General features: G+C 42.7%; 2 protein-coding genes across 3 annotated transcripts; both read right to left on the bottom strand.

Annotated features, from left to right (window-relative positions):
* Positions 1-63: 63 nt before the first annotated feature.
* mmp9 (matrix metallopeptidase 9) lies at positions 64-5,116 on the bottom strand. The gene is made up of 13 exons (XM_037105567.1): positions 4,778-5,116; positions 4,317-4,555; positions 3,670-3,818; positions 3,452-3,580; positions 3,162-3,335; positions 2,490-2,663; positions 2,220-2,393; positions 1,963-2,118; positions 1,652-1,871; positions 1,400-1,539; positions 1,159-1,309; positions 906-1,009; positions 64-789 (listed from the first exon to the last, which is right to left on the bottom strand). Exons 1-13 carry the CDS (start codon positions 4,913-4,915, stop codon positions 665-667), a joined length of 2,073 nt encoding a protein of 690 aa, XP_036961462.1. The 5' UTR covers positions 4,916-5,116; the 3' UTR covers positions 64-664.
* A 10,692-nt stretch (positions 5,117-15,808) lies between these two features.
* On the bottom strand, positions 15,809-23,327 carry adora1b (adenosine A1 receptor b). 2 transcript variants are annotated; one of them, XM_037105621.1, is made up of 3 exons: positions 22,757-23,327; positions 22,133-22,496; positions 15,809-19,726 (listed from the first exon to the last, which is right to left on the bottom strand). In XM_037105621.1, the coding sequence occupies exons 2-3, from the start codon at positions 22,471-22,473 to the stop codon at positions 18,913-18,915; spliced, it is 1,155 nt and encodes a 384-aa protein (XP_036961516.1). In that variant the 5' UTR covers positions 22,474-22,496; positions 22,757-23,327; the 3' UTR covers positions 15,809-18,912. The 2 variants fall into 2 exon arrangements, with proteins under 2 accessions (XP_036961516.1, XP_036961515.1); XM_037105620.1 differs by having other exon boundaries at positions 22,133-23,327.
* Positions 23,328-24,164: the final 837 nt, after the last annotated feature.

Below are 24,164 nucleotides of genomic sequence, written 5' to 3'. Positions count from 1 at the left end.
GATGCTGTGGTTGTCAGATAATCCGTGTGCTATGGTAAAGGATTGAGACAGAGGACAGTGGCAGGTAGTTCTCATGGAATGTTTATTGCATTGAAAGTTAAAACTTTAATACAAAACACATCAGTCACATAAATAATTTCAGTGAAGGAGACATGCATTGTCTTCCAGTGCAAGTAATTGGCTTTAAAAGCCATAGTTAGAAATACACACAGAATTATACAAAACAAACAAGCCTGTGGACACAATAATAATAATAATAATAATAATGTTAAGATAATTGCTATAAATACCAAAATAATCCAATACTGTTCAAAGTCTGAACCCGTCAGACATAAAGAAATTATAGATCTGGAATCTGATCCAGATAGTTTTTAAGAATATTTTAATTGTGTTTATGGCTCTGAAATTTTAGACCACCATAATAAATTCACAGACGATGGGACTGAGAGCAGGGCTGTGTCTTGCTCTCTTTTTGGGCCTTTGACTTAATTTTAAGCCAATGCTGTATGTTTTTGAACAGTGGTGGCCACTTATTCACATCCCAGAAAGCACAAACATACAACAGGTGCTATACACAAATACTGCATCTCATTTTCCCAGGAGAGATAAATAAATGCTCCCACATTACAGACGATTTCCAGCTCATCCCTGTGTGTTCGTCTCCTTAGTACCCAGAGCCTGAAGAATCTGAGCACTTGAGGAGGTCGTATTTCACGTAGCCGACACGATCCACCTGCCTGCGTGAGTTCATGCGCCAGTAGAAGCGGTCCCGGCAGAAGTAGAAGTGACCTAAAGCAAAAATGAAAATAAAATGAGGATTCGTACATGTAACAGTCAGCTGTTATTTGCAAATATTTTTATTGGGCTCAGAAGATAAAGATTTTGAATTGACTTGGTTTATTTACCTTTGTACTGGAACACATCATGGGCGTCAGTGGGGACACCACCGAAGACAGCATCTGTGAATCTGGGGTACCCTCTGTCAATTTTCTGGGCTTTCACATCAAGCCTGTGTCGATCATACATGAGAATGTCATCAACATGGCAAAAGTAATCACAAAACACAGAATGACTAGTGTCAAAGCCGAACAGAGAGGGTCAAATTTAAGTGCTTCCAGAAACACCCACTTCCTAACCCAACCGCACATTTTAACTCACCTCCAGAAGTTCTCGCCACTGAACAGCAGCACTTTGCCCTTCCCCCTCTGCAGCGCTCCCTCCACCTTCTGGATGCTGCTGGGGAGGCCGAGCTTCTCAATGCTGCGGGGACCCAGAACACTCTGGCCTGTGTACACCCAGAATCGGGTCCCTATAGACAGAAAACGTTCATTATAGAAATTGTCTGCACTGTCGGTTTAATTGTCAGTGGTCCCTTATACAGTGTGTAAAACTTAATTACCTGAGAAGAAGTACAGTTTCTTGGTCAGAATGTCCTCAAAGGCAGAGTCGATGACTGCTGGCAGGGCTGGCCACTTCTGAGAAACTGCAAATGGTCCTTTGGTTCCTGCATCGCCCGTGCTGGACGTCTTCCAGTAATTTCTGTCAATCAACGCATATAATAAATATTTCCAATTTTTCACTATGTTGCTGGGTTTTTGTTTTTGTTTTTGTTTTACTTCTGTAACAAAGATGAACAGACTGATTTGCTCACCCGTCCTTGAAGAAATGCAGATCTCCCTGAATCACAGTGATGGTGTCGAATTTGGTCATCTTGCAGGCGTCTTTGGTCGGGTCCACAGGTCGTGTGGTGGTAGTGGGGGTGGGTTCAGTGGGTTCAGGCTTGTCTGTGGCGTCGTTCTCGTCGATGGTTGGGTAGATGTCAGTGGTGGGGTTTGGCTGAGGAACGGTGGGAGCAGGGCCCGTTCTGCCTCCTGAAAACAAAATATTGTAGGTTGAGAAAAGTTGTTGAGAAATGTTTTTTTATGTGATTTTGCTTGATAAAGCAGTTTGTCATGAGCTTACCATAGAGATACTGGATGCCCTCAATATCGTCGTCATGCAATTTGAAGTCCTCCACATAGCTATACATGGGGAACATGAGAGCCTCTCTGATGTTGGAGTGATCCAGGCCAAGGGCATGTCCGAACTCATGGGCTGCCACCAGGAACAGACTGTAACCTGGAACACATTCAGAAAGGAATATTAATGAATGACTGATGAATATCCAAAACATTTGACATGTAATCTGCTTTTAACCATTGTATCTTTATGTGACTTACCCCGGTCAGGACAGAAGCCCCATTTCTTGTCATCATCGTAGTTGTCAGTGGTAGCGCACCACAACTTGCCATCTCCTCTTCCCTCACTGGTACAGGCGTCGTACTGTTTACCCAGGAACACAAAGGGGAAGCGGCAGGGATCTCCTTCAGAGTTTCCACCGATTGTAGTGGTGTCTGTCCAAACACAGTCATCCCAACGACAGTGAGAAAAAACAAAACAGGCCACTACGGCAGCACTGGCATGGGCTCACTGTGGTTCCTGTCACTCACCTCTGCTGGGACAGAATCCAAATTTCTTGTCGGTGTCAAAGTTGCTCGTGGTGGCACACCAGCGGTAACCGTCACTGCGGCCCTCTGTGGTGCAGCTGTTGTACTCTTTCTCCAGGAAGATGAAGGGGAAGACGCACGAGGCTCCGTCGGCGTTTCCACCAAATGTGTAGAGAACTGTCAGGATGAGAATGTGGGGCGAGGATGAGCGGGTGAGGCGAGTCAGCGCGCCTAACAAACAAATACCCTCATCTCTCTGACCTCTGACCCCAGCAGAATAAATTGCCAAGCTACAGGGACAGATACAAGGATGAGCGAGGGCTTCCACTAGAATGGATGTGTTTGTGTGTGTTAAATATATCTTTATATACTATGTTATAATTGTACATATAATACATGGAATTGTATATAGTTAGAAGGGCGTGTGCAAAGGTACACGAATGGAAGTAAATTGATCGTGATGAATTACTTTGGTGTGGAGAAGGGGGAGGATTAAATATGTGTATACTTCCTCCTGTTCCTTTGAGGACATGTCAGTGCTTGTTAATAGAATATACTTTGTAACATGCTTATCATCGTTTTATGCTTATTTATCGAACTAATTCAACTTTTTGGGTGTGTTTTTATGTTCGAAATAAGTGTGCATTCATTCAAGTATTCATTCATCAAGCTTACGTTCGCTCGGGCAGAAGCCGAATTTCTTGTCTCTGCCGTAGTCGGCCGTGGTGGCGCACCATGGCAGGTTGTCCTGGCGGCCGTCAGTGGTGCAGGTGGTGTAGGATTTGCCCTCGAAGGTGAAGGGGAAGTGGCACATGGCTCCATCCGCGTTCCCAAAGCGAGTCTTCACAGCTGAGGTGACACAAACGCGTTTTGTTTAATATGTTCAGTGCAATACACAAAGTGAACACGTGGTGGCGACACAGCCAGATGAACTGTCGGTGGAGTGGGCGTCCCTGCGTGATTACCTGGTCCGTTCCCCAAAGTCCAGTACTCGTCGTCGTCAAAGTGGGCGTCTCCCTGCACGCCAGCACCGGGGGGGAAGGCGTGGGCCAGGAGGCCGTCCTTACCATCGAACGGGTACCCGTCTCCGTGGTCTGAGCAGAGGATCAGATCACACATCAGCACAAGTCTAGCGATCACAGGCCAGCAGTGAGACGTCATTAAGAGCTGCACAGAAACATACCGGCTTTTCCGAATGAAATCATGATGTCAGCTGTGCCTTCATTGAGGCGCTTGAATGTCAGAGGGGTGACGTCACTCCACACCTTGAATGCTCTGGCGAAGGCGTCATCGATCAGAGAAATCTCCATGTCCGGAGAATAGTTCAAGACCCTGTGAAGGAGAGCAGAGGGACACTGTGCAGTCAGACTGACTGTGGTAACATGTTCAGGGCTCAAAAGAACCTACATTCACTCAGGTACTGCACTCCTGATGCACTCATGCCTTAGTATCTCTTTTTTTTTGTACTTTGTACTTCTACTCTTCTACTCTACTGCTACATTTCAGAGGCAAATGTTTTAGGCTACTTTTCATTCCACTTTATTTGGTGAAAAGTTTAACTGCTAGTTACTTTGAAAATAAAAAGTTTCTATATAAAGAAGGTCAGGCAAAACCCACCCACAACCAGCCACATTCTGACAGTAATATTATAACATTAAGTATTATCAGTTTATACAGTATAATACTTTTTACTTGTACATTTCTACTTTAAACTTAATTAAATCTTGAATTGCAGGACTTTACTTCTACTTACTTTTTTTCTCTAACACTGTTAAATTCCAAAGTGAAAACATTATAATATCACCAGCTCTGTTCTTTCTCTCTACTCACCTATAAGTGACATCGTTATGGTCCCATTTGAGGTCGCCATCAAATGTTTTGTAGTTGGCCACATCAGGAACCCCACAGCGAGGCTGCTTCATGGCAGCCAGGGTGGACTGATCCAGCTCTCCAGTCTCCTCCAGCCCCATCTGCCTCTGCATCCTCTTCACAGCCTTGGAGGTAGACACCATAGACTGGAAGCCGCTGCGTTTCAGCGTGTCCATGTAGCCAAACCTTTTCAGATAACTCTGGCAGGAAAACAGAGAAACCACATTAATGACTTTGTCCCCAGAAAAAAAAACCAGAACAGTTCTATCATTTTTGAGTCTCTTTAATGAAGAAGGAAATATCTTTCTTCTCATTATGATTTGGATGTCTGTGCAGGTAATTACCTCCCTGCACAGCTTGATTGCACACATTTTTTTGGGAATCTCACTTCATCAAGACAAAATGAACCATCTGCTACTCACTTCTGCCAGCTCCGTATCAGTCATGTTTTTGATGACATCTCCCGGGAAGGTGACAAAGACGGACTTGAGGGGAATGCTCCATCCATCCTGAATGCTTATCCCCAAAACTAAGCACACAGCTAAAGCACAGAATCTCATGATGAGATTTTAAGTAAGCTGCTGCAAATATGTATGTAAAAAAGGGTCTAAAGTCTTGCAGTGAACAAGCGCTCAATTAGACAAAAAAGAAGTGAAAATCGTCTCTGCTGAAGGTCAACAGTGTCTCTCCTCCGGTGTTCGCTTCCCTCTTTGTTTTGACTGGTGGCTCTTGTTGTTGTCTCTCTGCTTTGTGCCCTTGCTTGAGCTTGTGGACCTTGTTTTTATGCAATGTAAAGCCTTAGTCACCTCGCTCCCGCCTACTACAAACCTCAACCCTCCCACTTACATCTTGACAGACGGTAGTGGTTTAATGGACGTGGGGAATTTCCAAAATATCCACATTTAGCTTTACCTAACAGCTAATGAGTGGCAAACCAATTGTTCTTGTTTGGGGATATTTCAACCCAGAAAGGGGCGTGGTGTGTTGAGTGAACCATGGCAGTGGTAAATGAGACAAATTATTGTGGCAAATTATTATGGTTGCATTCATATTATGGTTAATATGATGCCTGGAAACCCACACAAATTATTAACCAAATGACAAATAACTGCCAAAACAGCTCTTAAAGTAGCTGTCATGTAAGAATTTACATGATAAAAAATGTGTAGGAAACAATCTATAGAGAGTATAAACACAATGTTTGGATCCAGGTTGTGCCCCAGCTTTTTCTCTTGATGGGTCAAAACTGAAACTCATTGATAATTAATGTGCTGATTCTGCCGGCAGTGCTCAGGTTGTGAAAAGTAACTAAGAAACAAAACATCAATAACATGATTCACATATACTGATACTAATTAATAATTAATATATTATATCATTTTTATTTTTTCTTTTGCTAGAATCATCTGTCTGGCCAGATCAAACCTATCTACCTATTACTGTACATTTCCTGAGTACAACACACTCATCATGGGACCTTTCCAGACACTTCCGTTATTTTGATGCTTAAAGTAATGACATAAAAAAAAGTCTGCTTCCACTTTTTTCATAAATAGAAAATTGTTTCCTCCTTATCTATTGTTAGGTACTGAATAAAATGCCAAAGTAGGTCAAGCACGAAAGTAGATCAAATTTTATTTAGCTTTTATTTTCTGCAAACCTTTGGTCTTTCTTTCTTTCTTTCTTTCTTTCTTTCTTTCTTTCTTTCTTTCTTTCTTTCTTTCTTTCTTTCTCTTGAATCTTTAACTTTTCCATGATGAAATGATCGAGGTGATTAAGACATCCTTGTGTATTCTTTGTTGTATTGCTGCACTGTTCTTGGCAGAAGTTTTGGGAACTACCTGCTTCATCATCATTATACTGATAGTGATGCAATGTCCCTAAAGTGACCCAATTCATTAGCAATGATTTATATGCCTCATTTTGGCAATGACTGTTGCACCTAATGGTTCTCTATTTTTTTCCCCACAATGAGGATCTTACATCTCTATCACTCATGCACATCTCTATTGTATAACAGTCTCAGTCATGTGTCAAAAAACATTTTCCTTTTCTTTCTGAAGAATCACTTGTGTGTAATCTGTCATCTTCAGAGTACCGGCTATGTGCGGTAGTGTGTGTGTGTGCTGGGTATATGTTGACAGTTTGGGGTATGTGAATATCAAGGTGTTGTGGGAACGGTTATGTCTCGGCCAGCATTTCATGACTCACTGCATTCCCACATGAATGACCAAAGCTGCAGATGAGGGGCTTTTTCAGTGAGCACACCACTGACATCCTTTTTTTTCCTGTGCAAACATGTTTACTTAATTGCTCTGCTGCATTTTCAGATGCAGGAAAGTAAACAGCTCTCTTTAACTGATGTGCCAAATCAAAATACTCCATTAAAAGTCAAAAGGTTAGGTCCTGCCACGGCCCCTGTGGAATAATGTTTTGTTTTTGTTTTTTCTCCAAATCATACATGTGGATTCAAAAAACAGCTGCACTGACTTTTTCTTAATTTGGAGAGTTAGGGGGAATTGAATTGACATACGCTGACATGGATTCTCTTGCCTTTTAAGGTCAAACACAATCTTGCACGTATTAATGCCCTAATGAGACAGAGGTGTGATGTTGCTTTGAAGAGGAAGATATCCTTCCTCATATTTGAGATGGTTTCCTGATGTGGTTGATGCTTCACACAATCTGACACATGCGTCATTCATCCTCTGCTTTTTAACCCACTATTCAATTGCCGGGGAAATGTTGTCATCATGTGTGCTTCTCAAAGCGTAGTTCTTCGCTCGAATGTCATTTCTGTTATTGGCCGGGGTTCATCCACGGAGAGCAGAATCCACGATAATTCATATCTTTGGCATAGTTAGATCAACATGTCTACGCAGGTGCTTTAAAGTTTAAATCTATCACAATACACATACTTCTCCAGATTAGGACAATGATACTGACAGGTCAAAACACATTTGTTTTCAGGGGGGGGTGGTGATTCAAAAAAGTGCGTTTCCTTTATTTTTTATGATGCTCGTTGTCCTTTGCTCAGTCATTAATTTATAAGCATGTTAACATAGAAAGAAACCCAACACATTATCGCTGGAAAAAATGTCCTTTGTTTTACGTGGGTAAAGACATTTACAACAGGCATTTGGCTGACACACAAAAACAATAGCAGCTCCAGTTTAGATACGTTACATACATTCATACTGTACATCTATTTTTGGTCACATGGATCAAAATTCATTCAGACTAAAGCTGCTCTAACCGGCTCCTGTTGTTTTTATGCTCATTCAGACGCAATCAGAAGGTTATTTCTGTCTAAATGTGGCTCCTCAGAGGATCCCCAGGCCTCCTTTGAAAACATCTGCCACTGATTTTACATGGCGTCAAAGCCTTAATGAATACGGCTCCTTGCATTTTAACAAATGCCACATTTCATTTGGTTTCGCCACTTTGCCTCCAAAAAGACGTCTGGCACAGAGACCTCGAAAAATACGCATTTTTTTTTTTCGTCTGGCATTCTTCCCAAAATTGCCCTCAGTCACAGCACAGCCCGTTGGCACACAACACAACTGTAAGAGTGGCCAACTGCGTCATAGAGAGCTGGATAATATCATAGTAGAGCAACAAGACCCTCACGAGCTCACGTGGGCGAGATCTTCATGAACCCGTGCAACGTCAGAGCCATGGAATATCAAAAAGTCTTCATTTATGACCCCACTCTGTTTTTTCTGGGGCTACTTAAAACACAGCGACACAGATGAAAACACAATCACTTTTAAATGTCCCAGACGTGGTCTAAATGTTGGCATTTTAAGATCAGTAATAGCTCAGGGTGAAAACTCAGCTCTACATATGAAACGCTGAGTTTAAATCAGGGCACGATTTTCTTTAGCTGATCTAGATTTTCAGTCTTTACAGCCTATTGCGCAACTTTGTGCTTAATTGAGACATGCCCTGTTTAGACTCTAACTGTCTTGTTAAAGCAAACTGTTTATGTCTTATGGTATGTTTCTAGCAGGCAGTTATAAAGGGAAAAATCACTTCCTGTCTGCCACAGTTGATGTGGTTCCTTAGCCAGCTTCCTTGTTCAGCTGCGTTGTGTTTTATTACGACTGGTTTGTTGACTTTGTGGTGGGACACAGAGACTGTGCAGCACACAGGACCGTCACTGCGTTTGATGTGGAAGGGGACCGTTACCCCATCGGCCACGTCCAGGTACTTTACCCAGCCCTGCTGAGTCTGCTGTTCCTCGGAGTTATTCTGGGAATGGTTGTGTTTTTATACCCCACTAAACTCTGGCAACAGTTGACTCTGGCTTTCCAAGAAGTTTGCCTCTGCATTTCCTCTGCCTTATTTCTGATCATTCGGTGTTGTCATTATTACAATGAAACCAAAACAGAAGTGAACATGGTGTCTAATGTATTGTCTCTGAATGTTCGCAGCTCTAATTTGTCAAGACAGTATGCATGCTTGTGGGTGAAGATGGCATGCTAAACTCCTTAGAGCACAACAAACAAAACAAGTGACACAACCAAAACAGAAACTGATCAAAACAAGCAAATCGCCTGGGCGGATACCACGTTCTGCCCTCCAAGCCCTCAAGTGTCACTCATAACATCTTGTCTGTAATGAGTCATAAGTCAGCTGGCTAAGTTCGGCAGAAATAATTCCATGAAGAAAACTTTAAACAGTGTCCATAAAGTTGACTCATGTTTCCCTGGATCAGCAGACGGGAGTGCTACTTCTGCTTCATCAAACACAAAATGTAGACTATTAGTCACCCCTGGGAATATTTCTTGGCCCCTGTGCTAACACCTGCTCAAATGATAATTCAGTGTGACAACCTGATAATCAGCTGTAAAGATTATGAGATTTTAATACAGGGGGAGGCAAACAAAAAGAAATTAATCATGTAAACAACACACAAATATAAATATATCCAGTGGTTTTAGATGCATTATAGTACGTTCAGATGATGAAATGGTAGACACAGTGACATTGATGACTCATATTGATGAGTCCTCCTTTTCGTAACCAGTTCAGGATGAGCAATATAAGATACTAGGATAGGATTAAGTGCTGTGGGGCATTGTAAAAAAAAAAAAAAAAAACAAGATTAGAGCTGATGCGGTGAAAAAACTAGATAACTGAGCAAAACACAGTAATTTGTGTTTATCTCATTTCATGTTGCTGCAGTTACCTACTGGTGTCTGGCAAAGATCTGTTCTTGGTTCAGTCCTATTCAGTCTGCTGTATATCAGCAGTCCTCCATCTGTTTGTTCTGAAGTTGAAACCAAATATACAAAGATGATACTGTGTTATTTGCACATGGCAGAAACAAAGCAGACTAAGATCACTAGTTGAAGGTCTCAAGAGTGTATGCTGAATCAAAGCAATTCCATTCTCGCTCAGTTTTTAAGGAAAATTCAGATCTTAAGTGTAGATAACCTAATGATATGTTCAAACTTAGTCACTCAGGACTTAAGTCCACCACCAGTTGTGGCCCATATCTACAGCAGAACTGATACTGATCATGCCAGTTCAGCTACGTACCCTGTGTTGTTTAGTTTGAAGCCCAGTGTTTTCTTCTGCTCTGTTTTTTTTTCTTTCTTTCTTTTCTTTTCTTTTTTTTTGTTGCTATGTGATATTTTAGGAATCCTTTTGAACACGTTTGCCTTTGGGACAACAGATGATAAAAACCCTATTTTCTAATACTGGCATCTTCACTCATGTATTACCATGAGATGTGTTATTTTACGCAGTCCCTTCTTAATTAAACTGAACTAAATCTGTGACTCTTGAAACCTTGAATCAGGATCAAGACTTCATCTGGCTAATGCTAGCAGACATCGCTCAATCTGATGTTCCACCACACTGCCGAGGATCAGAGCACGGTGCCACGTCAAGCTGATCAAGCCTGTTTAAATGCATGACATATAAACCACTACTGCTTATCACTGTTTTCTTTCTAATTTCTCAGGCACCAAGTCTTCGGTGGTGACCGCAGACCAAAATGTGCCCACTTCCTCTTCTTCCGCTCAGGTACTCTACAGGATTGGGACATAGGCACAGATGAGTGAAACAGGATATGACCGAATCCTCAAAAAACAACGTGATGTATGTTTATTGATGTTTTGCAATGACTTTGCATGTATACACACCGTAAATGATTATATCATTTGTGGTACTTGTTGAGTAACTCGTGGCTTCACGGGAACAAAACACATCATCTTAGTTATTTCACCTGGGTTAGAATAATTAAATTATGATGACAGTAACTGATGGATATGTACTGTATAGCAGACTGTCATAGTCAGTTCTGTCTCCTTTTATTGTTGTTTCTGGGTTTTCGTGGTGTCTTGGCTGTTGCACATCTGCCTTGCATCATACTCATTCGCCCTGCCCTGGTCCCAGTGTTTTTCCGAGCCTATCGGCTCCTTCTCTGCTCTTTTGTTCTGTCACCTCATTACCTTCTGTCCATCTCTGCCTCTCTTCACCTTCACCTGCACCTCACCCCCTCATCTGTTCAGTTTGTATTTAAGTCCAATTTTAACTTCAGTCTTTGTTGAGCTGTCAGTCTAGTTTGCCTCTTCCTGGGGTTTATTTTGAATAATGGCCTGTGCGCCGTCTCTTTGTGCAACATATGCATGGTCTACACACCTGTATTTTGGCATTTTCTGCTTTTACCAAGATACTGAGAGTGAAGAGATAACAGGAAGTGGGAGTGAGTGTGAGATGGGGAATGACTTGCTGCAGAGGTTCCTTTTTGGTAACAAACCGGGGACATTGTGGTTCATGGTCGGCGCCTTAACCCTGATGCCACCATGCCGTCCGGGGAGTTATAATTTTCAAGTGATACTGTAGACAATTTGTATGAGTTCTTGTAATTATATAATATCGCTAAAGAGCAGCAGGCGTGTCTGGATAGGAGCCATTCATGAGGGTAGACTGCGTCTGCTGAGGCGTGGGCTGCCACTGCACAGCAAATCCTGGCAGGCGGAGCTGTGTTGACTTTATGGACAGCCATCTTTCACCACCACCGTTAAAAGCTAATTACTGCCAGTCATAAGCAGTGGCCTTTATGGGCGTTCCATCCATTGCCATCCAGAGCACAGCCACAGGGAGTGACAGCATGGGTCACGATGGGAGCACTGATTGCGACGAATATTATTATTGCTTGTTTAACTTCATACGCCTCCATAACGTTTTAAAGAGTTGTTTTCAAAATCTGCCACAGGGAACGGAGAGCCCGTAAAGCAAAACAAAACAGTCCTTTGTTGCAGATTTTTGTATAACAAGGACGTCGTATATGGTAAAGTCCATTAAACTGGTTTTTCAAAATGTTGTTTGAGAAAATGGGGAAAGGGATGGGAATTTCCCCTTCCTGATGAAGGACAAGCAGCTGATAGCAGGGAAATGAGTCAGGCACTGCACTTCAGCTGCCTCTGCAAACTTTGGTTCAGACTTGTTGAGGCAGGCAATTATCCCTCCTTCTGATGTGTAACCATGTGTGTGGGGTTGCCAGAGTTTGAACTCATGTGGCCGAAGATAAATGCTGCATTTCCCTCCAGGACAAAAAACCTAGATTGTCATATGCAAGCTGCGTCATTTCCCAGAAACGCAGCTCAACAACAACCCTGACATGATTGTTGGTGGTTATACATTTGCTGATGACTCTGTCTGTGTCATTAATGAGCAAAGCAATGCATCTAGCTTAACATCATCCGAAGCATGTGTCCCCAGCGATCCTTGAGGAATGAAGCAATAAAAAGTCTTGGAGTCACAGTCTTTTGTCCTGTTAGGACATTACACTGACGCTCATGTTGACAGCAGAACAAGCTCCTGGCACAATGACAGCGTGTAGGTGATCTTAGAATGTGGATGTGGGAACATTTTCCGGGATCATACCTTTAGTATCTCTGAGATAATCAACAACTGTTTCATCCTCACAAATCTAGAATGAAATAAAAAAAATGTTGTTTGTGATAGAAATACATGATGAACTCTCTCTCTACATTCTTTTGAACTGCGTTTTCTAGTTTAAAGAGTAACAATTTTAAGCGTTAATGTGTCTTTAAAGATGTGAAAAAGTAATATAAAGCCATTTGTGGCTCCAGAGGAAGCTGCACATAATCTGATAAATTGCCTCCAGTGATGTCACTCAATGGCTAATTGGCATTGTGGGTAATGTAGGCACCAGGTTTTAAAAAGCAGTCCACTGGTCTAGAATTGCACTCCTATAACACTGTTAGACTCATCATAGAAAGTAAAAAAATATATATATATCATTAAGATCTTCTTTTTTTCCTAAACCTGGCATGTATATTACCCACAATGCAATTTAGCCCCTATGTAGTTTTGGGGAAGAAATTTTAATCAGAAGAGAAAGATCTTCATTGGTTGTCTTTTTATATACAAAAACTAAATAAACAAACTCTCTTTGTTATCATGACTGAACAAACTGAAAAAACAAACTGACCTTAAAGGACAACACAGTTTCAACACAACACATATTTCATTTGATACAGTTTACTTTGTTTATATTTGGCGGACCCTGCCACCCTTCTAGCTTCAAGCGCTCATCTGGGGACCTTATTTTGCTCTGAGAACAGCTTGTTTATTCTGTTATGCAAAAGAGTTTGTATTATTATAATTCTACATTTGAATTTCTTCTTAAAAAAAAATACATAGTGCTCCTTTAAAACAGAGCAAGTTGTGGACATGTTATTTCTGAGCACAATATGGCTAAATTGTGTATTTACTCCAGTGTGCATGCAGTGGTCTTTTTGTTTTGGCTCTTTCATCCATGATCTATTTCTGGTGTCTTGAGGATATTAATTAGCTGGTCTTTGGAGTATTTGGAGATGCCTTCAGAAGATTTTAAATAAAAAGCCTGTGGACGCTGAAGTGGCCATCCGGACCTGTGGGAGAAGCTTAATGAAGGAACCAGATGTGACCTTGGTAGCCTCAATCGGAGAGCCAGATCAACTGTGAGTCTTCCTGGCACTGCTCCGTTTTAATTAAACATGCCAACATATTCTTTACCAGCAGGGGGCAGTCTGCCATAAGGACGAGCCAGAGGAGAGTCAGAAATAAGAGCTCCGGTACAGGGAATTATTGTCAGAGAGAAAATGCAGCATCAAGCTTTAACAGCCTCTACTGTATAAGGAAAATCTCTCGTGTACAAAAGGAAATGAATTATGGCATTAAACAAAGTGTAAAACCATCTGCTGCTCTATAAAAACGTCTTTTTGAATGAACCATTTATTGCATCTTGTCTTCAGTCTGGGTTCACACAGGAGGCAATCTTCTCCTACTTTACAACCTTTCGTCAAGGCTGCTCTTTCAAAAATACCTCCTAAGGCAGAGATTTGATCTAAAAAAAAAGAAAAAAGAAAAAAAGATGGATGATAAAATATTGATGTTGTTCTAATTTTGTAAGCCTGTTCGGTGAATAATTGATTGTAAGCGGGAATGAGTTTGCTTTATTTGCGGGGCCCTAATGCTGTTTTATTGAAGGGTTTCTCACATGCTGTGAGCCCTTGTTGTTGTTTGCTCAGAGTGGGATGTAGGACAATTGATCCTGTTGCAGCACCTTCAGGTTAAATTCACAGCTAAAGATGATGGCACTTAATCAGCTTTGTGTAATTGCTTTGCGATATCACAACTGTTTATCTAAAATATGGTGCATGTCATTTCATCTTAATGGGCCCTGCTCAGTTGTTGCTGGATGCACATTTTCCATCTGCTGCACATTTGCATCCACGCATATTTTTTTTGGCATCTTCTCATTTTTATGCTCATCATCAGTCCAGACGCAGCCAACTAGGAATTGATGTTCCCACACTGCTGAATCCAGACGCAGATGAGTCTGGTGCAGATGCGCTTTCAGCAGAGGCAGAACCGCTGGCCTTGTTTTTATGACTGATTGCTTTTCAGTGAAATCACACATGCAGAAGAATGAAAACAGTCGACTGTACGTGATGGTGGAAATTGGTCTGCGCTTTAATGTATGACACCATCACGCTATGAATCCTGCTGTGACTGGCTTGCAGTGCTCCTTTTATGACGTGCTGCTCTGCACTGGAGCCCTGTTACAGCTGTTCGCTGAGACAGATGTTGTGATGGTGTATAAAGGGTTCTGACAAGGAGCCTTGTTTCCTGTTGTGCCGCCGCACCGGGGGCACAACGTGCTTGCTTATTCATGATGCCTGATCAGAGCTCAGGTGGATCAAACGCTCCTCCATTTTTAATGAAAAAAGCCCTTCACTGGCACATAAATATCAAGCTATGCAGTTTCCCCTCAGCCTGCACTAGTGGAGGCACAGGGAGTCTCCAGGGGATTGGAAGGTTGGTGTCAGCCAGAGCCTCAGATAATGTACTGAGCTAAATATTGAGCTGAAACATGGTTGAAACAAACCATCGTGAGGAGATATTGACCCAGAGCATTTTTACCTGAGGGGACCAAGGGCGAGAAGAGGAAAGGTCACTTGCAGTATTATTCACAATACTCTGATACCTTGTTACGCTTGCAAATATGCACCAAAGCATTAACTGGGTCTAATACAACATTTCATAAAACACAAGGTCACTTCACCCTGCACTGAAGAATGTGAATTTGAAGTGGTTGAAAGGGAGGCTCCTCTCCATCTCTGCAGTTAAAACCCACATTAGACCCAAGGACAGGAGGTGACTGCAGGGAAAGGTCACCTCTGCTGTTCTATTGGACGCACGCTGCTCCAGTATTTCCTTTCCTCTTATTTGTAGTTCTTATCTGAAGTCTCCCTCAACATGATATTCAATACTTCCCTCAAACTCAGCACCTTTGCCCAGGAAGCCACGCCAACACGATAAGAATAGCCTCCAAAGACTGAATGATTCGTGTTATACTGTGTGTAAAATGTTCATCATGTTGAGCCAGACTATTGATTTTGTATAAGCTTTCAGCTCAGAACTCTATCACATAAACGCGTGCACATGTTTAGTGTATTTTTCTGTCAGATGGATCCTGGATGAGTTCTATCTGAAGCGCAGACGTTCACAGCGAGAGCGAGCAGTCCTCACAAGGATTACGAGTTCTTTCTAGGAACTTTATACGACGACACATATCAAAAGGAATTCATATTTTGAGAGGAGAAGTGGTTTGTCAGACCTCTGATAAGTCTCAAGCATTATCTAAGAGCCACTTGCTGCGTTATTGCATCGTGGTAATGAGAATTCTTACAGCATGGCCGAGCTGCAGCAAGGTAGCAATAAGGGAAGTTGAGATATCCGGTGTTATTCAAGTGTTGATTGTTGTGGAATAATTACAACTCAGGAAGTGCTGACTTGTCGACGGGACTGAATAGGTAGAAAATAACCAATTTATCATTCTTTAAAAAAAATAATAAATGAATAAATGCAGAGGCTGGGTGGGTTGCTGTACTTGTAGTGTATTCTCAATTAGCATACAGGACGTGCTGGCTTCACATGAAGAAGGAGCAGATTCATGAGGGCTATTAGAGCCCATCTTTAAATCTGCATTACCTGATTTTTTGGCAACACCGACATTGTCAGTGAACAGCTGGTTATTTGCACAGCTAGCAAATGTGTACCAACATTAGGATTCATTTGGAGTTATGTTCACAACTGAATAATGAGCCCAATATTAAAGCTTTCCTTTTTATCTCCGTCCTGATCTTGCTGACTCAGGCGCAACATGTCTGAATCCATCCTAAAATGCTCAAATTTCAGCACCAGCTAGATGCAATCTTTGTCTGCGTCAGCGGCCCGCCTCTGCTAGAAACAATGATGATAGTGTTGGGACCAAACCAAAACACTGAAGCTGCAGGCCACAAAACCAAAACAATGATCTGAAAGATGCTGGATGTCCAAAAAAGCTGAATGTGAACTGTATATTTTACAAAAGTGGTCACATGATTCATCATAAATGTAGACATGCTACTGGAATGAGTGCACCAGGGATTTGTACTTGTGCAACCCCGTTTCCTATAAATTATGTTTTTTAGACAAACATAATTGCTACCTGAATTATTTTAAGGCAACCTTTTTTGATTTTTGATTTTTTTGGTTGAAGTCAACTGTGAGCATACAAAATTCTGACACCAAAGTCTGTTGTTCAGACCTCCTGTATCTGTCCGTGGTTAGGTCGAAGCAACAGAAGCACTTTGGTGGATGTCAAAGGGAGACGTGGTTTAGTTAAATGTTGATGAACTCTAATGCTTCTTTGGTAAAAGAGAGAAGTTTGAATTCAGGCACATCTCCCAGCTTCAACTGCAGGGGCTAACAGACTATTACCTCTAGAGGTACACAGTGGTATTAGGAGACAGGGCGGGCTGAGGCTAACTGTTTAGCATGCTAATGTCAGTAGACATCTCTACCTCGACGTCTTTGACAACGGCAACACTTTTGTTCATTCAACTGTGTTAGTTCCTTTTTTGAATGTTCAACCAAAGTGCGTTTGCTACCCATGAAAAATTTCACGATGCAGTAGCCACGACTGATGCTTCTGTATTGCTACATTGGATATTGCAGTGGGGGGAAAAAATGTCAATTTTTCGGAGGCATTAAGTTACAACATTTTTGGAATTTACCAGATACCATATTCTTTAATTAACAACATTTTCTCATCAGGTTTATAGAAAAGGTTATGCATGTGCTGCTGCAGATTAGTTATTTATGTAATTTCTAGGAGTCAGTGTTGGACTGTGTGCTCAGTTGCCACATATGCACCAGAGATCATTCATCAAGCTAGAAAATAAGATAAAATAAAAACACAAATACTGCATGTATATTCCACTATTCTATTGGAGTCATACTTAAAAACCTAGGTTGTAAACAGCATTATCTATGGAAAGCACATTATGTTACACAATTTTGCATCCTCTTTTCTTTTCCTCAGGTGTTGTGGATTGCATTAAGGTTCATGTTGGCACTGTCGTCCTAGTGACTCAAGTCGGGGGGAGTGATCTGTCCAAACAAATAATATCACTGTCTATCTTAATAAAAATCCATGATCTAAATATTGATCTTCAGTCGGCTCTTCATTCATGATGCTGCTTGATATAATTCAAATTGTAATATTTACAATACGACACCACAAGAGGAGTCAAGTGTAGTGATTTGTCCAATCTTAGTGGTCACACTGATTTGTCATGTATTGTTGATCCTGCTAGTCAGTGAGGTTACATGAAGTTTTAAGGTTAAGATTCAGCTGAAGAGTCGATCGTGGCTGCTTTAAAGAGTGATTATGATTTAAAATCGTCAGATCGCCCACCCTTATATCCGAGCGTCAACATGCTCAGTGTCTGCTCCTGCCAGAGATGTCTGTCAAGACCGCATTAAAAATCTCTCCCCCTTACATAAGAGATTGTCACCCAGTTAGGAGAACACCAGTGCACTGTCTTGTCCACAAATCTGAGTCTTTACAAGAGACATAACAGAATCACTTTACATTCTCATACAGTGTTTTTTTTTTGTCAGTGGTATTATCATAGTTTAATCACTAATCTACAAATGCTCCAGTTTGGCAATATGCAAAATGTTGAGCACACGGTATAGTAAAGATACTCACAATCTTCAGGTTGTCTTTTCTTGTCCAGTCCATACTAAGTAAAACACTTAATAAGGCCATGGAAGCCACTGTGCCGAGTGGTCACTTGTAATAAGGTTATTATCAGTCCATGAAGGGGAAAAAAAGAGGAAACCCCTCCTCGCCTGACTCCAGCTGGCATGGATAAAGACGAGCTTTAAGTGCATCTTGTCTTTCTCCCCCCATGAGTAGCTGTCACCCTGCAGCAAGGAGTCTCCTGCACGCAGCCTCTGAAAGGTTAAAACCTCCCATTCCCTCCAGCTGCTTGTTTCTTATCCATGTCCATCTCCCCTGTAATGGATCAGAGCTCCTGGATCACTCAGAGACTCCAGCGGACGAGAGTTAAGGGATTACAAAACCCTTCTATCAGCACGTGCACACCTCCTCGCTGCAAAAATCTCTCCCACAGTGCCACTTGCTCCACCACTGTTGTGCGATTAAGACCCTGCAGAAGAGATGAGCGCTCACAGCTAGTCCATTATTTACAGTATTATTACATTCATATTCTTCAGCCACTGTCACTTACACACACACACACACACACACACATATACACACGCAGACATACATGATTACAGTAGTAAGATGAGGCTGCTCTATTTGAATAAAAAAAAAAAAGAGTTGTAATGTTTGATACTGTCCACCCACAATAACTTATATTGCACGTTTCTTAATGTTCACACCAACTGTTTGACAAAAATGAACATTAAAGCTTAATGTCTTACGTCAGTTACTAAGATAGACAGCTGCTGTGAAAGACGTCCATTATTGCGAGTTTTTGGGGAACCCTTTTTTAAATCCACTCCTCCTGCGTAACCACACATGATCTTCCAGTGAGATTTATCATCCCAGTTGCCTTATTGTTCACAGCACCAAAGCACTTCACGCTCCTCATTCAGATGAGGACAGAACCAATGCTCTTGCAGTGATCAGCATTACTTTCCCAGCTAGGGATCAGCTCCGTTCCTTGGATTACACTGCGTTCTGCTCCAGTAAGGGCGGATGTTCTTTGGGTTGCTGCTGTGGTTCGGGCGTCTTGTCCTGCTCCTCCTCAGGCGGCGGTGAAGGCGGAGGCTGCTGCTGTTCTGTCGGAGCAGAATTTAGGATTTTCTTCTGAGGCGGCTGTGGGGATGCCACCTGCTGCAGCTCCGGATTGGGCATCTCTTTCCTGTCGCTGGGCTGAATCTCCAGCGCTGGCGTGTCCTTGCAGCAGAAGTACTGTTGCCAGATTTTCCTGAAGGCCGTGCGGAACTTCTTAATGCGGAAGGCGTAGACGATTGGGTTGACGGCGGAGTTGCCATGGGTGAGAAGGATAGCGATGTAGAGGAGGACGATGGGCGTCTTGCAGTCAGGGCAGAAAAGTGTGATGCAGTTGATGATGTGGAGGGGGAGCCAGCTGATGGCAAAGAGGAAAAGGACCAGAGCGAGCGACTTGGCAAGATTCAACTCCTTGTCATAGTACTTGTTGGGGTCTGTGTGACTGGTGGTGAACTTCTTGCTGTTAAGTTGCTTGTGGATCATGTAGAAGATCTCCGCGTAGATGAGCAGCATGAACACCAATGGCGGCAGCACCCAGCCGAAGAAGTTGAAATAGACCATGTAGTCCATGCTGATGACGTTCTCAAAGCGGCAGGTGATGACGAGGTCAGAGCTGATGGAGCCGTTCTGCTGGAGGCGCCTCAGGTTGTTCCAGCCCAGCATGGGTGTGAGCCCCACGATGAAAGCCACCGTCCAGCATATCACCACCGCCAACCCAGCTCGCCGAGGGGTCACCACCCGCTTGTACCTGCAGGAGCAAACACATGTCAGCACTTTCTCTCACAGCCCTGTCAGGGCACGCACACTCTCTTATTTGCTTCCATTTTTCATGTTGGCAGTTGTTCCTGGGCTGATAAAAGGTGTGAATCATGAGAGGGAGTTATTGTTTAAAAATACAAAGCACCTTGACACTTTGCACACAGCTCCTTGCGGCATATTTCTGCTTGAGCAAGACAGTCTCTGCAAACCTTTATCAGCAAACCTTGCCCTTAGTAGCTCTGCTGCTTTTCGTTGAGGGCAAAACTGAATTATAGTTCCTGAAATTGGCTCAATATTATCTGGCAACTTATTGCAGTGGAACAGTGGACACAAGCTGCAGTTCTTGGCTTTCACAGGTTTGCTTTTTTTTCCTTTGTTTAACTTGTTTCATGTGACCTATTAATGACAAAGAGAAAGTGATGTTTGCTGATGTTGTAATTGTAAGGGCAATATAAACATTACAATAACCTGACCTTTGCATAAGTGCAGCCAGATGCAAAACAACAGCTCTGCAATTTAGCCTGGCTATCACCAGTGGCATGTCCTGGATTAGTATTGAGGGATGTATGTGTTAAGTTAGTCTGAAGCACAGCAAGAAGATCGTTTATCACCCACACTGAGCCTGGGAGCCCGGAAGAGATCAGATACTGATCGAACAGTATGGGGGGAAAGGGAGAAAATCAGCACTTTGTAGAGTGAGAAAGAAACACAATGTCAGGTTAATGATTAGCTAAGATTTTTCTACTTACTGGGACAAAGACTGCTGCAATACTGTAATCATGTTTTGTACTAGCTCCTGGCTACTACATGCAGTATATCATCTTAGAGTTTGGATATCGTTGTATTGTGATATGGCATAAGGACACACGTTAAGCGTTTTCATTTTCTTTCCTTTCCTTCAGTGTGTTACATATGTTCTTGTGCATGTAAAAGATCTTCAAACTTGAAAAATTCAAAGTCCGCACCAACAGAAGCTCCTGTCTCCCACAGAAAACACTGCTCCTGAAATGCCTCGTCAGTAGTCCCACCTTTTATTCTGTGACTTTGTGACATCACAGTTTGTCGCCACATCAGACATTTGCATAATTTAAGCCTAGCGGCTAGTTTGACACGTACGATTCCTTTAGCTCAGCTGCTCTGTTGTCATTAGTGATGTTGGCTCAGGCATGTGTGAGATAACCAATCAGAGGAGGGTATTCAGGAGGGGAGCCTTAAAGTTTCAGGAGCTAAAATAGGTTGTTTCAGACAGAGGAGGAAGACAGCGTCGCAGCCCTGGACAGTATGAGAACTCTGGTGTGTGTTTGAGCATTAAAGTATGTAAACCTACTCTAGTAGTTACCCAAAATATAAAATGATGAACCTGAAAATGAGTGTTATACTTCTTACTTACAGGACCTTTCTAACTCGTCACCTTTCAAGCTTCAGACAGCGTTATGTCGACCTCATTTCCTTCTGGGTGCAGCTTGTTAAGTCAGTTATGGAAAAAGAGTTCCCAGTCAGTTTGTACCCTTACCTCATTAATATTGTAAAAATGACCTTAGAATTCCTTTTACAAAACTACATAGTGCACCTTTAAAAGGCTTATTCTGGTATGAAATGTTAATATCAGCCCATGCCTAATCGCAGTAAAGCCTAAAAATATTACACTATGACTTTAAGGCAATATCCCTGGCCCTGCTCCCTCCTGATAACAAAAATAAGTTGTGGGAAGAGGGGACTCCGTCGGTAGACACAATTGAGCTGGGATGATTTAATAGTTAATAAGACTCAGCAGTCAAAATCTTGAATTCCCGATAAACTGCTATCATAACCCCGGAAGACGTAGCTGAGTCTTAGACAGGAGATTACACTTTGAGACAATTTTCTCAGACAATAAATTCCCCTCTTCTATGAGCTTATCTTGTCAGCCTCTCAGCACCGCCCTCAGTCTTTTGTCTCCAGCCTGTCCTTGATAAACCACCGGTGGTCCTGGTTCATCAAACACCAGAGAGGGAGGATGAACACCACTGACAGCAAATCTGACCTCTCCTTGTGCCCTTCCAGAAACACAGGATACACCATGCTCCTGCACACACCCCTACAGCCAAATGCACTACCTCTGTCAATGCACTCTTTCACACTTAATATCAACCCTAACGACAGAGGGACTAATCGAAGCTGTTGGCTGATCAGCCATGCTCTAGTTAGCTGTCATGTCAGTGCTGGTGAGTCAGATCTATATGCATATGAAGGGACTGGGAGGAGGGACGCATCCTGTGGAGTGAAACAAGACCCATGAGGGAATCGACGCCGGAGCACAGGAGCTTCCACCACCTTGCCTTATGGCTCAGGTGGTAAAAATAAATAAATAAATAAAATAATAACAAAAAACCCAACAACATTTCACCTCATTTACCTGGTAGGGATCTTGACCCTGAGATAGCGGTCAATCGCAATAGCCAGGAGGGCCAGGATTGAACTTTGCGTGAGCACCAGCACCGTGCACGCCACGAGCAGGCAGCTGTAAAAGTGAGTTTGGAGTCCGATGCTGATGGTGATGGCCAGGGGGATGACGAGGGCTCCCACCGCAATATCCGCCAGAGCCAGGGACACGATGAAGCAGAACGTGTTATCTCGCAACGACTTATTAATTTTCACCGCCCAAACCACCATCACGTTCCCGATCACAGACGCGAGCGCGATCAGCACCTCCATCGCGATGTAGAGCGACTCGGCTGATAGAAGTGCTCCGGGCATCCTTGCGGATAGATGATTGTGTCCTTGATGGGAAGAAGATTGATTCTAGTGAGGCAGAAGAGCAGCTCTTGGTTTCTTTTCTTTTGTGTGTGTGTGTGTGTGTGTGTGTGTGTGTGTGTGTGTGTGTGTGTGTGTGTGACTGGTTTTCCAAATGAACCGCGCGTCTGTCCGTGTCACGGTGCCCTAGTATTTCACCCAACTTGCAAGAAAAAGAAAAAAAAAAAGGGAAGGTTGAAAATCCAGTTATTCTAAGAGAGAAGGAACTTGTCAACCAGCAGCATACACGAGGATGAGGAGGTTATCCTTGTGGAGCAGGTGTTGTGGTCCGGCGGCTGTTGTGCGTCGCTCCTGCCTCCCTGTGCCCTGCGCCTCCTCCACTTGGCTGAATTCACCTGCTCCTGGTGAGGGCAGCATCCTTGCAGTGCATGCGCTTCGATTCATCCAAGAGGGCGCTTCATCTTCATCAGGCTGCACTTCTTCTTCTTCTTCCTTTTATTTATTTGATTAAACAAAGCAAATAAGAAACTATCTCCTGGATGAAAGCGCGCACAGTTGCAGCTCCTGAGCAGGCGGCTGCCCCCCCCTCCTCTCTCTCTCTCTCTCTCTCTCTCTCTCTCTCTCTCTCTCTCTCTCGCTGTGTTTTCAGTAAGAGGAATAATGCTTGTGCCCAAAATAGCCGCGCGATTTTCTCGCCTCTTTTTTTTTTTCTTTCTGTTCCATCCACACGTGTTGTTTTTGTTTTCGGTGAAATATCCTGGTTTCACTCTCTGCTCCTTCGTCTTTTTTTCACGCTGAAATAAACCCACGCCGCTGCAGCCCTCTGCGGGACTGTCCCAAGGAAGTCAGGTTGTGCAGAGGCGATTGAACTCACACCTATATTCCATGTAACGCCATGCACGCCTTTCTTCCCTCCCACGCCCTTCCGAGAGCTCATGGACCTTGCTCATTCGTGCGTTGTGCTGATAAGAGTTGCATGTATAGCGGACACAAATAAAAACAGATGGAAAAGGTGCTGTAGTTTAAAGGGGCACTGTGCAGGTTTGGAGAGGAAATGAAAAACTCAGTAATGACACAAACCTTTTTTTTTTTTTTTCCCCCATAACTGAATAAATAAGCTGTTCTCAGAGGGAAATTAGGTCCACAGAACTCTGTTTTAGGCTATGAAGGTGGCAGGGTCCGCCACATGTACACAAGGAAAAAACGTATGAAATTATGTTGTCCTTTCAGGTCAGTTTGTTTATCCAGCTTAGTGAGCCTGGAAAACAAACAGCTGTATTTATTTAGTTTGCTTGTCTTTCTCCTCTGATTCAAATTTCCTCCTCAAAACTTCACAGTGCACCTTTATAAACTCCGATAAGTGATAACGTACTAAGTAACCACTGGAGACACACGCATCTTGTTTTCCTCCCTCGTCAACACGCTCTTCATTTCATCCAAAACGCACCACAGGAGTACACATCTGTAACACAAAAAGATATTCAGGTCATTCTAAATATATTCATGCGATTCAGACTTCAAAGAACTCCACGCTGAGCCTCAGGCCAGCCCCGCATCCTCCAAACTAATAGGAAATCTATAACAACAACAGAACACTGGAAACCTGACTGATTGCATTTATTGATCAGACTTCTGCAAAAATGATCTGCAGCTTCCTAAGAGGTATATAAAAAAAAAAAGAAGGAACATTTCCT

Source organism: Acanthopagrus latus, chromosome 7 (genome assembly GCF_904848185.1).
Source record: "Acanthopagrus latus isolate v.2019 chromosome 7, fAcaLat1.1, whole genome shotgun sequence".
Classification (NCBI taxonomy): Eukaryota; Metazoa; Chordata; class Actinopteri; order Spariformes; family Sparidae; genus Acanthopagrus; species Acanthopagrus latus.
Note: the sequence above shows the minus strand (reverse complement) of the source record. Positions and strands in the feature narration are given on the sequence as shown.

Coding starts and splice junctions, on each gene's coding strand:
- mmp9 (XM_037105567.1), bottom strand. CDS start 4,915: ATGAGATTCTGTGCTTTAGCTGTGTGCTTAGTTTTGGGGATAAGCATT. Junction 2,664..3,161: donor CGGCTTCTGCCCGAGCGAAC/GTAAGCTTGATG, acceptor TCATCCTGACAG/TTCTCTACACATTTGGTGGA. Junction 790..905: donor TGATGTGTTCCAGTACAAAG/GTAAATAAACCA, acceptor TTTTTGCTTTAG/GTCACTTCTACTTCTGCCGG.
- adora1b (XM_037105620.1), bottom strand. CDS start 22,473: ATGCCCGGAGCACTTCTATCAGCCGAGTCGCTCTACATCGCGATGGAG. Junction 19,727..22,132: donor AGGGTCAAGATCCCTACCAG/GTAAATGAGGTG, acceptor TTGCTCCTGCAG/GTACAAGCGGGTGGTGACCC.